General features: G+C 42.5%; 1 protein-coding gene across 10 annotated transcripts in view; it reads right to left on the bottom strand.

Moving 5' to 3' along the window:
• Positions 1-12,816, bottom strand: part of RNF19A (ring finger protein 19A, RBR E3 ubiquitin protein ligase) — a 106,245-nt gene that overhangs the window by 25,904 nt on the left and 67,525 nt on the right. For 9 of the 10 annotated variants that reach the window (XM_038391018.2, XM_038391016.2, XM_043507524.1 and 6 more), the window contains one exon: positions 8,493-9,258. In XM_038391018.2, coding sequence (XP_038246946.1) covers positions 8,493-9,088 — 596 coding nt within the window. In that variant the 5' untranslated portion in view covers positions 9,089-9,258. Of the gene's footprint in view, positions 1-8,492; positions 9,259-11,140; positions 11,292-12,816 lie in introns of those variants that run through there. The other variant, XM_043507520.1, reaches the window with a different exon arrangement.

The following is a 12,816-nucleotide window of genomic DNA, read 5'->3' as shown; positions in this document are numbered from 1 at the left end:
CACGCATGATTTTTGTGTGCTTGGGTTTGGCAATACTGACTCCCCACAGTGGAATTCAGCCAGGACAGTGGAGTTTAACACAGCAATTTTTAGAGAGACACAGTGGGTGAGCTGGGTAAGCTCAAAAGTTTGTGTGTCTCATCAACAGAAGTTGGTCAATAAAAGATATTACCTCACCCTCACCTACTTGTGTCTCTAATGTTCCGGGACCAGCATTGCTACAACACTGTATACACCAATTTTCAGGCAGTCTGGCTTGATGGGGATATCACAGTGCAGGCAGGGAACTATGCAGCCTGGAAAAATTCCTGTCAGAAGGGAAAGAGAGATGCAGCTCTCTAACCAACAGAGATGACAGCTGAGGAGGCAGGAGCCTAGAGTGGGTGCCCTTGAGGGACCATGGAGGAGGAACACACGTACAGTTGCCCTGAATTGTGGCACATCTCACAGCAATAACTAATTTGAGAAAAATAAACCTTCAATTTTATCTATGTACTTTGCATGTTAATACTTTGCAGTTTGTCAAAGCACAGATCTAGAAGAGAATGCCTAGTGCTGCACCATGTAACAGTTAAAGCATATGTTTGTTCATCTGGAGATTGTGTATTTCTTTAAGAATTTATTCTTGAAATTATTTTATCCAATACCAAAATAGCTGTGGAGCACCTAGCAGTCATTCCACTTAATTTTTAATTTACAAGCATTCAATAAATATGTTCTTACTGTACATGAAAACAGCACACAAGTATCTGTAAAGTATTTATATATATACACACAGACACAAAACATATTAAATGAACATTAAGGTTGCAAAGTGTACTCAAAAGTTAGGAAGTGATAGAATTAAGATTGCCCATTAAACCTTAATTTGAGTCCTCTGTGCATAGGTAGGTATTATGATACAGTCTTTAATTACACGATCGCATACTATTTTTCCACAAGACCCATCTTACTCAGTGCACAGAATGGATGGTGCTCACTTAATGTACAGCTATTCAATATTCTGTGTTACCCTCATAGTTCAATGTGTGGACCCTGGCCCTAATTTATTGCACACTGTTCAAACCCTGCTATGAAAGACAGAATTAAGTCCCTCATGGGCTTTTCTGTGGTGCCTATTACTATAGTATGAGTGCTTCACAAACACCAATCAATTTATCTTCACAACACACAAGACGTGAAGGGGTGGTATTATCCACATTTTACAGATGGGGAATGGAGGCAAAGAGATTAAGGTCAAGACATCCACTGAATTTGGATGCCCAATTTGAGACTCCCAGGGCCTGAATTTTCAGAGTATTTAGCATTAAATAGTATTTAATACACTCAAAGCACAGCTCCCACTGATTTTAGCTTTAGCTTTGAGTGCTCAGCACTTCTGCAAATCAGGCCCTGGGGTATGAAGTTGGGCACCAAAAAATGAGGAACATATCATTAGTGACCACCTGTAAAAAAGGATGGTTTAAGTGATTTGCCCAGCATCTGATAGAAAGTCTAGCAGTGGCAGGGATTCAGCTAAAACCCCTCACTTCATTCACTACACATCTTCCAACTTTTTCAACAAATGAGGCAGGAGTCCAACAGACACACTTTATTACACAACTCTGATTCATCCCCAGAGCAGGTCCATCTTGCACTGATTACAGCACACTGAACGTGGAAAAAAAGAGTCTTTAATTATATGATCACTTACTATCACAACCCATTACTACTATACTACTATATGATCACTTACTACCGCAACCCATCTGGCATTTCCGAACTTTTGAGTACTTTACAATGCAACCTTAATAATGTTCTTTTAACTGCTTATTGTGCAAAATTTCTCAATTTTTAAAAAAAAGCAAACTGAAAAAACAAATTCCATCATCTAGCATTATATTGCCACCCACATGATCCATCAGCAAGATTGGATCCACTGCCTAGATCTCTGTCACTTGAGCTGAGTAACAGAGCAATAATAGGTTGTCATTCTGCAAGTGGACCAGCACTAGAGGGCAAGGACACACAATTGGTTTTGCAGATATTTGCTGACATCAGAAAAAGGCCGAGACTCAGAAATCTTTGGTCCCATTTCAGGCTCTGTATGGGAATGTACTCTTCTAGTGGGCAGACCTCTTCTCTGCTTCTTCCCCCCAAGCTTGACCCCTTTGCCCTGCCCCAACCCTCTCTTACAGCTCCCGCCCACCACGGTTCATCTCAGTCCTGTTTTCCATCTCTAGTCAATCTCAATCTCCACTCCTCAGGCTTCTCATCCCAATCCCTTTGTCCAATCAGTCCCACTCTTCCATTCTGGATTTGCTGTATAAGTCCCAGTGTCCCCCTCATGCCTAGTTTCTCCCCTTCCCTACATCCGGCCCCAGCTTCCCCCCACCCCTTCTCAAGTCTTTGTGGATCCGTCTCTCTTGTCCTCACTCCCCTGCAATTGGCCCCCAGGCCTAGTCTCCCTTTTAGTTCCCTCATCCAATCTCGGTCTTCTACCCACACCCTCTCCTTGGTTCACAGATTCCAAGGCCAGAAGGGACCTCTCTGATCATCTAGTCCGACCTCCTGGATAACACAGGCCATAGGACTTTCTTGATCAGTTCCTTGTCCCAATCCCCCCCCACTTCCTGCCTTCTTGTCCCAGTCCCTGCTCAGACTATCCCATTCTCTCCCTGAACCCCATCTCATTGTCTGCCTTCTGTTCCCTCTCACACGCTCATTCCTACTATCAGTCTCCTTCTCCAGCCAGTCCCAGTCTTGCCCCTTCCCCCAGCTCTTCACCCAATCTGTGCTGCTCCCCAAGCTCCCACCCAATTTTCCTCATTGGCTCCCCAATTCCAGTTTTCCTGATTCCCAGTCTCCTTGCCCAATCAGTTCCACCCTCCTCTCACCTGCCGGCTCACAGTCCCAGCCTCCCTACCCAGTCAATCCCAGTTTCTCTCCCTATCTCCAGTCCCAGTCTCAGACTCCTTTTCCAAATCTAGTCTTTACCGCTACACTGGTCCACCTTGTTTCTCCTCTGAGTTTCACTGGGACTGCTTACTCCTCCTGCTGCCTGGGGGCCACCAAAGTGGAGGAGGTCCAGCACCGAGACAACAGGAAAGACAGGTCCAGTGCCTGGACCCTATCCCTGCCCAGAGCAGCTGGGAGCAACCATTTCAAGGAAGTCTGTTGCCCTGGACTGTAGCATGTTCAGTTGCTGTGTGGGGATAGCACAAGTACCATCTGGTTAGCACAAGATGAGCGATGCTGGACCATGTAAAAATGCAATCTTTGGAGATTTTAGCAGTTAAACTCTAGAACATCTCTACAGAGCATGTGTAAAATGCAATTTTTAAAAGGATGACTTGGCCAAAATTTGGGAGATTTTTACTTGGATAGCAAAAGGCACATCTCTAACACAAAAGGTTACCCTGTCCGCCTTCTGTCAAATATCAAGTTCCTGCTCCAAAGCATGGGGGATATTAAGAGATTTTGAAAGAAAAGGTCACCAGATTTTTTCTCAGAAATGGCTGAACTGTTTTGGCTGATATTTTCTACAAATATTCTACCAGAGGCAGACACCCAGCATGGAAAGTTCTTTCCCAAATGGTGGAAGTTTGATAAAGTTATAAACCACTGAAAACAAGATCTTATAATGAAAATTGTCAGGCAAACCTAACAGGTAGGGCTACTAGCACAACCTATAAAACACACAAACTTAGGTAGGCTCAAAAGGTACTGTATTCTTATTAAAAAACTATTAGAAAAACATATGAAAACATTCAGCACTACAAAAGGTGTATGTGCCAAAGTACTGTAAATTTGTCTGACTAGTTATGTTTCATCCTAATTTTATTTATACTGATGTGTTCCTAAGAGACAGTGTGAACACCCTTAATGTTTGTATTTTCAAATGGCACTTCTTAGTAAAAATTTATGCTTTTTTTTTTTAAAAATAAACCCACTGTTGATACAAATTTAAAGTGACAGAATTAATTAGAAACTCCAAATGGAAAATACCCCAATTAAATTTGCAAACCAACTATGTTTTTCTAAAATATACTTAAATTCCAAAATTAGAGAGTTTATAGAGAATGTAACAAAAGTTTTCGTAACACTAAAAAATGAAAATGGTTTGTTTGGATGTACACATTCCCCGACAACCATAACACCATGGTACTGCAGGATAACAAAAATGTGAAGCTACTCTATTCTTTCTTCATACTGAGTGAAGTACAGAATATAAAGTAATACGTATCAGATTTAACAATGTTTTGTTTTAAGTTGCTACGTTTTTATCATGCAAACAAATATTAAATCAATGATTGTACTTAATTGAAAAAAATAAGTTAAGATACAAGCACAGAAGAAACTCCCTAACTTGCAGTAGTGACTGAGAAACTATCAAAAAACTGGACAATCAAAAGGGGAAGAAATGAAGGGGACAAAACAAAAAAGCAAGATCTTTTAAAAGAAACTTGCCTACCCTAAGAATTTGTTTGTAAAACTTCCAACTACTGAGAGCTCTAGTATAAATAAGGCTCCTATAGCTAGATCCATTTACCACTGTGTCTATAAAACCTACTTTTCAACAGATTTAAACCAACAATGGATGATAAGAGTTGATGAAGACTTGCCTACCCTAGGATTCTGATTTTACAAACATTTATACATGTGCTTAGCTTTAAGCACATAAGAATTCCTATTCAAGTCAATGGCACTACCCACACATTTAAATTTAAGCATCCACATAAATATTTGCAGGATCAGGGCCTAGAATTCCTACCAGAGGAATTCTTTGGCAACATTTTATATTCACCCATGGTATGTCCTATCTTACTATTTGTTATCCTTATCCTTCCTTGCTCCTCCCTGCACCCTTCTTCCCCTCCTGTTTATAAGCCCAGAATGTTGTGCCATTTAGACTTTAAATTATAACTCTTTGGGTCAATGAAAATGTCTTTGCTCTGTGAGGTACCTACAGCATTTTACAAGAAGTGCTCAATAAATAAATTTTGTGAATTAGCAAATCAATCAAGGATACATCACAAAATGAAAAGGAGTACTTGTGGCACCTTAGAGACTAACAAATTTATTAGAGCATAAGCTTACTCCTTTTCTTTTTGCGAATACAGACTAACACGGCTGCTACTCTGAAACGTGTGATCACAAAATGAGATCATTTGATAAGAAAAGCCCTGCTGAACTTTAATTATTTATGATAATGCTCCACAGTACACGAGCACATATGCTGAAGTACTATTAGTCCAACACTCTCACTGCAGTTCTGTTTCTGCTTTTAAATCTTTGTTTAAAAGCCAGGCAAAACTGTGTGCAAATTATTGGTATGGATTAGTGCAAATGCAAATTAGCAAAGTTCTACAATACTTCATTCTACTGAGGAAACAGCAATCTGAAAATTGATAGCAAGAAGTACTTCTCCATACATAAACTATTAAATACTTTCTGTCCCTATACCACTGTATTAAAAGCAGACTTCCTGTCTTTGGCCTCAAGGCTCTGTACAAATCTGCGCCTACCTTCTTCTATTCAATTCATCGTCACCCACACTTCCTCTACTTTATCAACTATACCATGTCTTGTCCACCCATTTGTTAGCTTCTTCCATGCACGGAATCTGTCCTCTCTAGAATGACCTGTAAAGCCTTTACCTCTTCTCCTTCTAATCCCTTTTCGATGTTCACTTTTATCAGGAAGCCGCTGAGCATCAGTTGAGGACAGCCTTTTTGTTTTGTTTTATTTTTAAAATGACACTATTTGGAACCATATGAACACATAACTGCATGATCCTATTTTTATTACCCTCTGCCAGCCTTCCTCCCTTTCTTTCTTCTCATCACTCTTGTGTTCTGACGCATATTAGATAATAAACTCTGAGACTGAGACTGTCTCCTACGGTGTGTTTTTAGTATGCCCAGTACACTTCGGACCACAATCATGGTTGGAACTTCCACACACTACTGTAATGCAAGTAATGCATCCGATGAAGTGAGCTGTAGCTCACGAAAGCTTATGCTCAAATAAATTTGTTAGTCTCTAAGGTGCCACAAGTCCTCCTTTTCTTTTTGCGAATACAGACTAACACGGCTGCTACTCTGAAGCAAGTAATACTAATTCTAGTAGCAATTCTGAGCCTCTGAAGCAACCATCTTGCTGACTAATTAAATTATCGGAGACACCAGTTGTACAGAAGGTAAAAGGGTGGAATACCAATTTCAAGGTCATCTTCAGAACTTGTTTAATATTTAAACCGGGGCGGGCAAACATTTTGGCCTGAGGGCTGCACTGGGTTTCTGAAATTGTATGGAGGGCCGGTTAGGGAAGGCTGTGCCTCCCCAAAACAGCCAGGTATGGCCCGGTCCCTGCCCCCTTTCTGGCCCCCCCCCCGTTTCTCACCCCCTGGTCCCCACCAGGACTCCTGCCCCATCCAACCCACCCTGTTCCCTGGGGACCCCGGCCCCATCCACACCCCTTCTCTCTATCCCCTGACCGCCTCCAGACTCCCCGCCCCTAACTGACCCCCACCGCCCCATCCACCCCGCCCTCCTTCCTGACTGCCCCCCCCGGGACCCCTGCTCCATCCAAGCACCCCTTCTCCCTGACCGCCCCGGGACCCCCACCCCAACTGCCCCCCGCTGCCCCATCAACCCCCCCCTTGAGTGCCCCACTGGGACCCCTGCCCCCATTCAACCCCCCTGTTCCCCGCCCTCTGACCACCCTACCACTATCCACAATGCGGCCCCTGACCATCCCCCGAACTCCCCGGCCCTCTATCCAACCCCTCCTGCTCCCTGCCCCCTTACCGCAGGGTCAGGCTACGGCTCTGCAGCTGTGCTGCCCCAGGAGCTCACCGCCCCGCCACCCAGAGCATTGCGCTGGTGGCACAAGAGCTGAGGCTGTGGAGGAGACGGAACAGTGGGAGAGGGGCCGGGGGATAGCCTCCCGGGCCAGGAGCTCAGGGACCGGGTAGGACGGTCCCGTGGGCCGGATGTGACCTGTAGGCCATAGTTCGCCACCTCTAATTTAAACAATAGATTTAAAATTTAAGCAAACTTCTTCTGGTACTAAACAGGGTCAAACTGGAGGGAGTGAGGGCCCTGGCTGTGGTGCGAGTTCTGGGGTGGGGCCAGGGATGAAGGGTTTGGGGTGTAGGAGGGGGCTCAAGTCTGGGATTGGGGGTGAGGGCTCTGACTGGAGATGCCAGCTCTGGGGTGATGCCAGGGATGAGGGGTTTGGGGTGCAGGAGGGAGTGTGGGTTCTGCAAGGGGGTTCCCAGCTGGGGCAGGGGGTTGGGGCACGGGAGGGGGTGAGGGATACAGGCTCTGGGTTGTGCTTATCTAAAGGCGGCTCCTGGAAGTGGCTGGTATATCCCTGCGACCGCTAGGCGCAGGGGTGTCCAGAAGGCTCCACGCACTACCCTCGCCCGCTGCAGAGCTGGCGCTTGGTGTGGGGGCAACACACAGAGCCTCCCTGGCCAGTGCTGTGCCTAGGGGCCGCAGGCACATCTGGCCTGCTTCAGAGAGCTGCAGAGGCAGGGAGCTTCCCTTAGCCCTGATGCACCGCTGACCAAACTTTTAAGAGCCCAGTCAGCGGTGCTGACCAGAGCAGTGAAGGTCCCTGTTTGAGCAGGTGTTCCGGTCAAAAACTGGATGCCTGGCAACCCGAACAACAGCAGGTATATCTCACAACAAACAGCAAGTAGACTGTTAGTCTGCAGGTGAAGAGAACTAGAATTAAAAAGACTTTTCAAGCAGATTTCTCAGGGTGTTTTTCTTTTATATTAGATATCAGTAATGCTTTTTAGCTTATATTTAACTCAGTAAATTAATTTGTTGGAAGTACCTACCATAACTTGTAAAAAAAAAAACACTATAACCATTTGATCTCATTACCACAACAAATGAATTATCACAGTTTTAAAGTCACCCTTCACCACAATATCTGAGTGTCTTACACATACAATCAAAAACAATAGCAATGTCCCTAGTGTACCTGATAGAGTCTCTAGCACTTCTCCCTTTCTGGGGTCAGAACTCTGGCTGGAGTAGGGTTTTTTGGAAGTTTTGTTTGTTTTGTTTTATTTTGTTTTTTTAAAAGGAATTCTGCTTCCCCCCAGCTACTGGCACTTGACGTGCCAGTGCTTTAAGGCACAACATTTCATCCTTCCTTTTAAATAGCCTTACACTTAGTACTTAGGGCTCCATGCATCTATCTTACCTGTTTTGTCACCTGATTTGCTTTATATACCTTATTCACAAACTAGAACAATCTGTTTTCACAATTTTCTTGGTTAGAGGATAAAACAGTTTGTCAACAATAATGTGGAAATGATTACAACATTAGAATTACTCTAATTTACTTATTACAAATTCAAATAATAATGTAGAGAGAAGATGGGGGAGATTTGGGGACAGTGATTTTAATAGTTAGAGAAGTTCAATATGCCCCACTGGATCAGATGGGAAAAGAAAGGATGGGGTGGGGTGGGGGGGAAGCACTCTTACCCACAGTCTGGAGCTGGGCACCATCTACAATCCGGGTCTGCAACTAGCCACCGTCTAAGCATAAATTCTTCATATTTTTCCATCAAGATGTCATCATTTAATATCAAACGAATATCATGGGGATTAAATCGTTCAGAGCATTCTGGGCAGCTGATATTAACTCTGCTCTCAGAGATTTCTATCCGGAGATACTGACGTAAGCAATCCACACAAGACCTATGGTGACAAGTCATTATTTCTGGGAACCTGTCCTTAGAGTACCGCAAAAGGCACAAGGGACACTCCATGAAGTCGCCACTCGGTTTGCTGCTAGAGGTGGCTCCACTGTCTGAAGAGGTATACGTGGAGAAAATGGAGTTCTTGTCTGTACACATTTCCGAATGTATACTTTCAATACTTGCAATTCCATCCACACCTCCATTTAAATCCCTGGATTTGCGTTTTGTGTCCTTTTTCCTCCGAAAGATAGAGGCCAATGAAATTCTTCTTTTCTTTGGTGCCTTTTTAACTGAAGGCAAACTCACCGAGGAGGCAGAAGACTGCAGGTCCCGATCAGAACCCATTTGCCGATGCAAACTCATTTCTAGAACATTCATCAGAAGTGTATTAAAGTTAACATGTAACCCTAATCATTTTTAAGGCTCAATTCAATATGAGAGGATATATGCTAAGTCATGTTGTCGGGTAATCGCTACTGGACAGACAGACTTCATGCAGAAACTTCTTCACACGCATTTATTTTCTGCCAACTCTTCATAGAAATTATCTGAATGGGGGGGAGAAAAGAGGAGCAAGGGAAGGGGCGGGGGGGAAAAAGGACAGGTTAGAATCATATTCATTCAGTCCCTTTGCTAATTCTTTAAAAAAAAAAAAGCAGCCTAGTACCTGAGCACCCTATTACTCATATTATACATATTACTGCTAACTCTTCCTCCTCTCCCACCAACAGCCTTACCTATCTGTTTGATTCATTAATCTATTGCACCTTTGTCATTTACCAAGATTGTAAGTTCTTGTCTTTTTACTACACTGTGCTGAGAATAAAACAATAGGGAAACAGCTCCTGTAGGAACTACTGTAATATAAGTAATGATAAAACAACAGTGGAAAATAAAATATAAGCAGCTCTTCCAATCAGAAGTATAGGGTAATCAGTGGATTTATAGTGTTTAACCTATTAAGGCTACAATACTTTGTAGTTGGAGCGGGAGGGGTGGGGGAGAGGAGGAAGAGAGAGACACATATGGAACCACTATAGCTAAACAAAACAAAACAAAAATTTAAAAAAAAAATTGCTCTATATGAATATCCTTCCACTCAAGGTCTGTACTTCTAGAAACAGGGCAGGAGGGGAAAAAACAAACATGGGATTTCCATGCTGAAATCCAGGCAGGAGGTAATAGAGATTGGAGCTGTACTTCCTTCAGGTTTCCTTCTGTGGCTGTTACTAAGCAGCTGCCAGGAGACCCAGACAATGGCAGCATGGTTCTTTTACTGGATCTTGCTTCCAGGGAAAAGGGGAACCAGCAGAATAGTAGCCACCCCTGCAAAACAGCATGGGTCTCCCTTCCTCATGGATCCATGAGACTGGGAGCATGACCTCCAAAATCCACAACCTCCATTTTCCACTGTCTTCTAGCAAAGGAGCCAGTTACAGAAAAACGCAGTAAGGGCACCTCCATTAGCCATCCTTCCCACAGGTTTTTCCATACAGGGGGCTATCTGGCTCTCAGAAAACATGAGACCTGATAATACAACTTTTGATAATAAGGGGAAAATGAGAGGTGTTTCCTGGAAGATGTCATTGTCATATAATTGGATGTACTGGCTTGCTCCGGTGTACTGTGGACTACCACATTGCTGGCCTTTATATTTTGTTTCTCCATGTTTCAAACTTTACCTCAATATGGAAAAGGAGGACTGCAGCTAGTTTTCAATGTGTCATACTGAAGTTAACTGCTAGAAACAAATAGGAAGAAGGAGGAGGGATTTATAGGGTTTACATAATGTGATATATTATAAATTCTATTTTTTTATACATGTTGGTAGATGAGAGACTTAGGAATCTGTTAAGTGTTGGCATATTGAGCATATTGAGACCTTGAGCCAATGGCATAAAACAAAATTTGTATCCTAGATATAGGACCAGCCACTGATTGAACAGCGACTAAGTGCATGTCTAGAGACCCTTCCCACAACAGCCGAATCAGCAACACCTAGAACACAAAGTCAAGCAGGGGCGGTTTCAAAGGAAGATTGACTAGCAGTGGAAACGTCAACCCACTGATCTCTCTGAGAGGAAGATCTGATCCCATGTATGTGCAACAAGAAACAGTAAATCAAAATATAAATATGGTCATATCATGGATAGGTTAGTGCACATATTTGGGGAGGTCATTCTCATCTTTGTTTAAAAACAAAACAAAACAAAAACAAAGAAAATCAAAAATCCACACCCTAGAAACAACCTCTCAAACAGCTGTAAACATGCAGCCAAGAGGACAATTAAAACACAGCCACTAACACAGCACACAGCAATTACTGTAAGGAAAATCTAATGTCTCACTTCCCACCACATTTTACATTTTTAGTATTTATATGCATTTTCTTTTCCATTTTATTGACATTTCAATTTTGTAAGCCAATACCGGATGATTTCATCATGTGACTGCTATGCTGTGAAAATAATGAAGAGTCATGAAATGACAGCTGGTTTCACTAACACCGAGAACCATGGTTAGGCGCTTTTAAGTGTATTTCTTTCAAAGTTGGTATATTTCAAGTCCTACATTTATGGGACTGTGAAATAAAATGTTCATATTCATCATGCATAATTCATGCAAACAAATTCTGCAGTGACAATATACATAAACAATATATACTAATGGATCAAAGTATTTAAACTACTGTATTATTCTCTGACAAACTGATTCACCAAGAACAGATTACTGAGATTTTACAGTAACTTCATCATCTCTGCTGCAACAGCATTAGCATTTACATGTAGGATGCAAGTCTAGAAAATCTAGGAGTCATCTCCATAGCAGCTTTGCTGCCAGTATGTGTAAAGGAAGGCCTACTTTTAAAAACCTGCAGCTTCATACTATTATTTGCATTTCCAGTTAACAGTCCATTCACGCTCAAACTGATGTCCTCTCTTGAAAATTGGAGAAGGCTGCAAGACCTTGGGAATGAGGACTTTTGCAAGCAAAATTCATTCAGTATTGTTAAAACACGTTTTTTCTCTTTTTCACCGATGGGATGCTTAGAGTTTCTAGGTGCCTGGTTTTTAACCAGAAAGTCTGGTCGAAAAGGGGACCTGGCAGTGTCCGGTCAGATGTACTGACTGGACACCAAAAGGCTGGTTACCATGGGGTGGGTAGAGGCGACGGGTCATTAACCTGCGCCAGCTCCTGCTCAGGCAGGGCCACCTCTTACCTGCTGGAAGGCTCTTTGTCAGACAGCAGCAGCTCCCATCCCAGCCCCTGGGGGAGGGGGAGAAGAGGGAGAGTGGAGATGATCCAGTGAACGACAAGGGAGGGGAGAGAGGAGCGAGGGACAGGGGCGGGGCCTCAGGGGCCTGGTTACCAGCAATTAGAAAGGTCGTAACCCTAGGGATGCATTATACTGTAGACTGTACCTGAATTAAAATATTTAAAATGCTATCATAAGTAAATTAAAAACAAGCTTCTATTTCAGAGCATCATGCATAATAGTACTAAATTCATAGCTGAATTCTAAAAAGCTATATTGTTGCTGGTTGAATTATGACTGTTCTCTTGTATTGTGCCTCACTTCACAGTGGTTAAAATCACTATTACATCTATAATAACTTGTTACCTCACTAACCTAATTTCTCTAATATCCTGGGAACAACACGGCTACAACACTGCATATTACATATATTGACATGTATGATTTAACATGACTGAGGGTAAAAAAAAAAATCTGTTAGGATCCAAAATACTGCATCTCCTGAAGCAAATGAAGGTTCATTTGTCAGAGACACTGCTCTTACATAATTGTGTACTAAATCCATAAACTAAGTGAAAACAAAATGCTTGTAGAATTCTTCTACTTATAAAACAAGTTTACAGAGCTTCAATAACTAATATTTTTCCACTTTATAAAGGAAAATGAGACTTCATGTCAACATGCTGTATCATTCCTGTTTTATGGTACATGGAACATAATTATTGTATTATACACCAACCAATTCTTTGCTACTCATTTTTATCAAATTCTGCATGCCAAAAAATAAATGAAAAGTAGAGTACTAATTTCAGTTCACTGAAATTCCTCAGAAATGGAATTCCATCACCAG

Source organism: Dermochelys coriacea, chromosome 2, assembly GCF_009764565.3.
Source record: "Dermochelys coriacea isolate rDerCor1 chromosome 2, rDerCor1.pri.v4, whole genome shotgun sequence".
NCBI classification, from domain to species: Eukaryota; Metazoa; Chordata; order Testudines; family Dermochelyidae; genus Dermochelys; species Dermochelys coriacea.
This window is presented reverse-complemented; position numbering and strand designations above follow the sequence as displayed.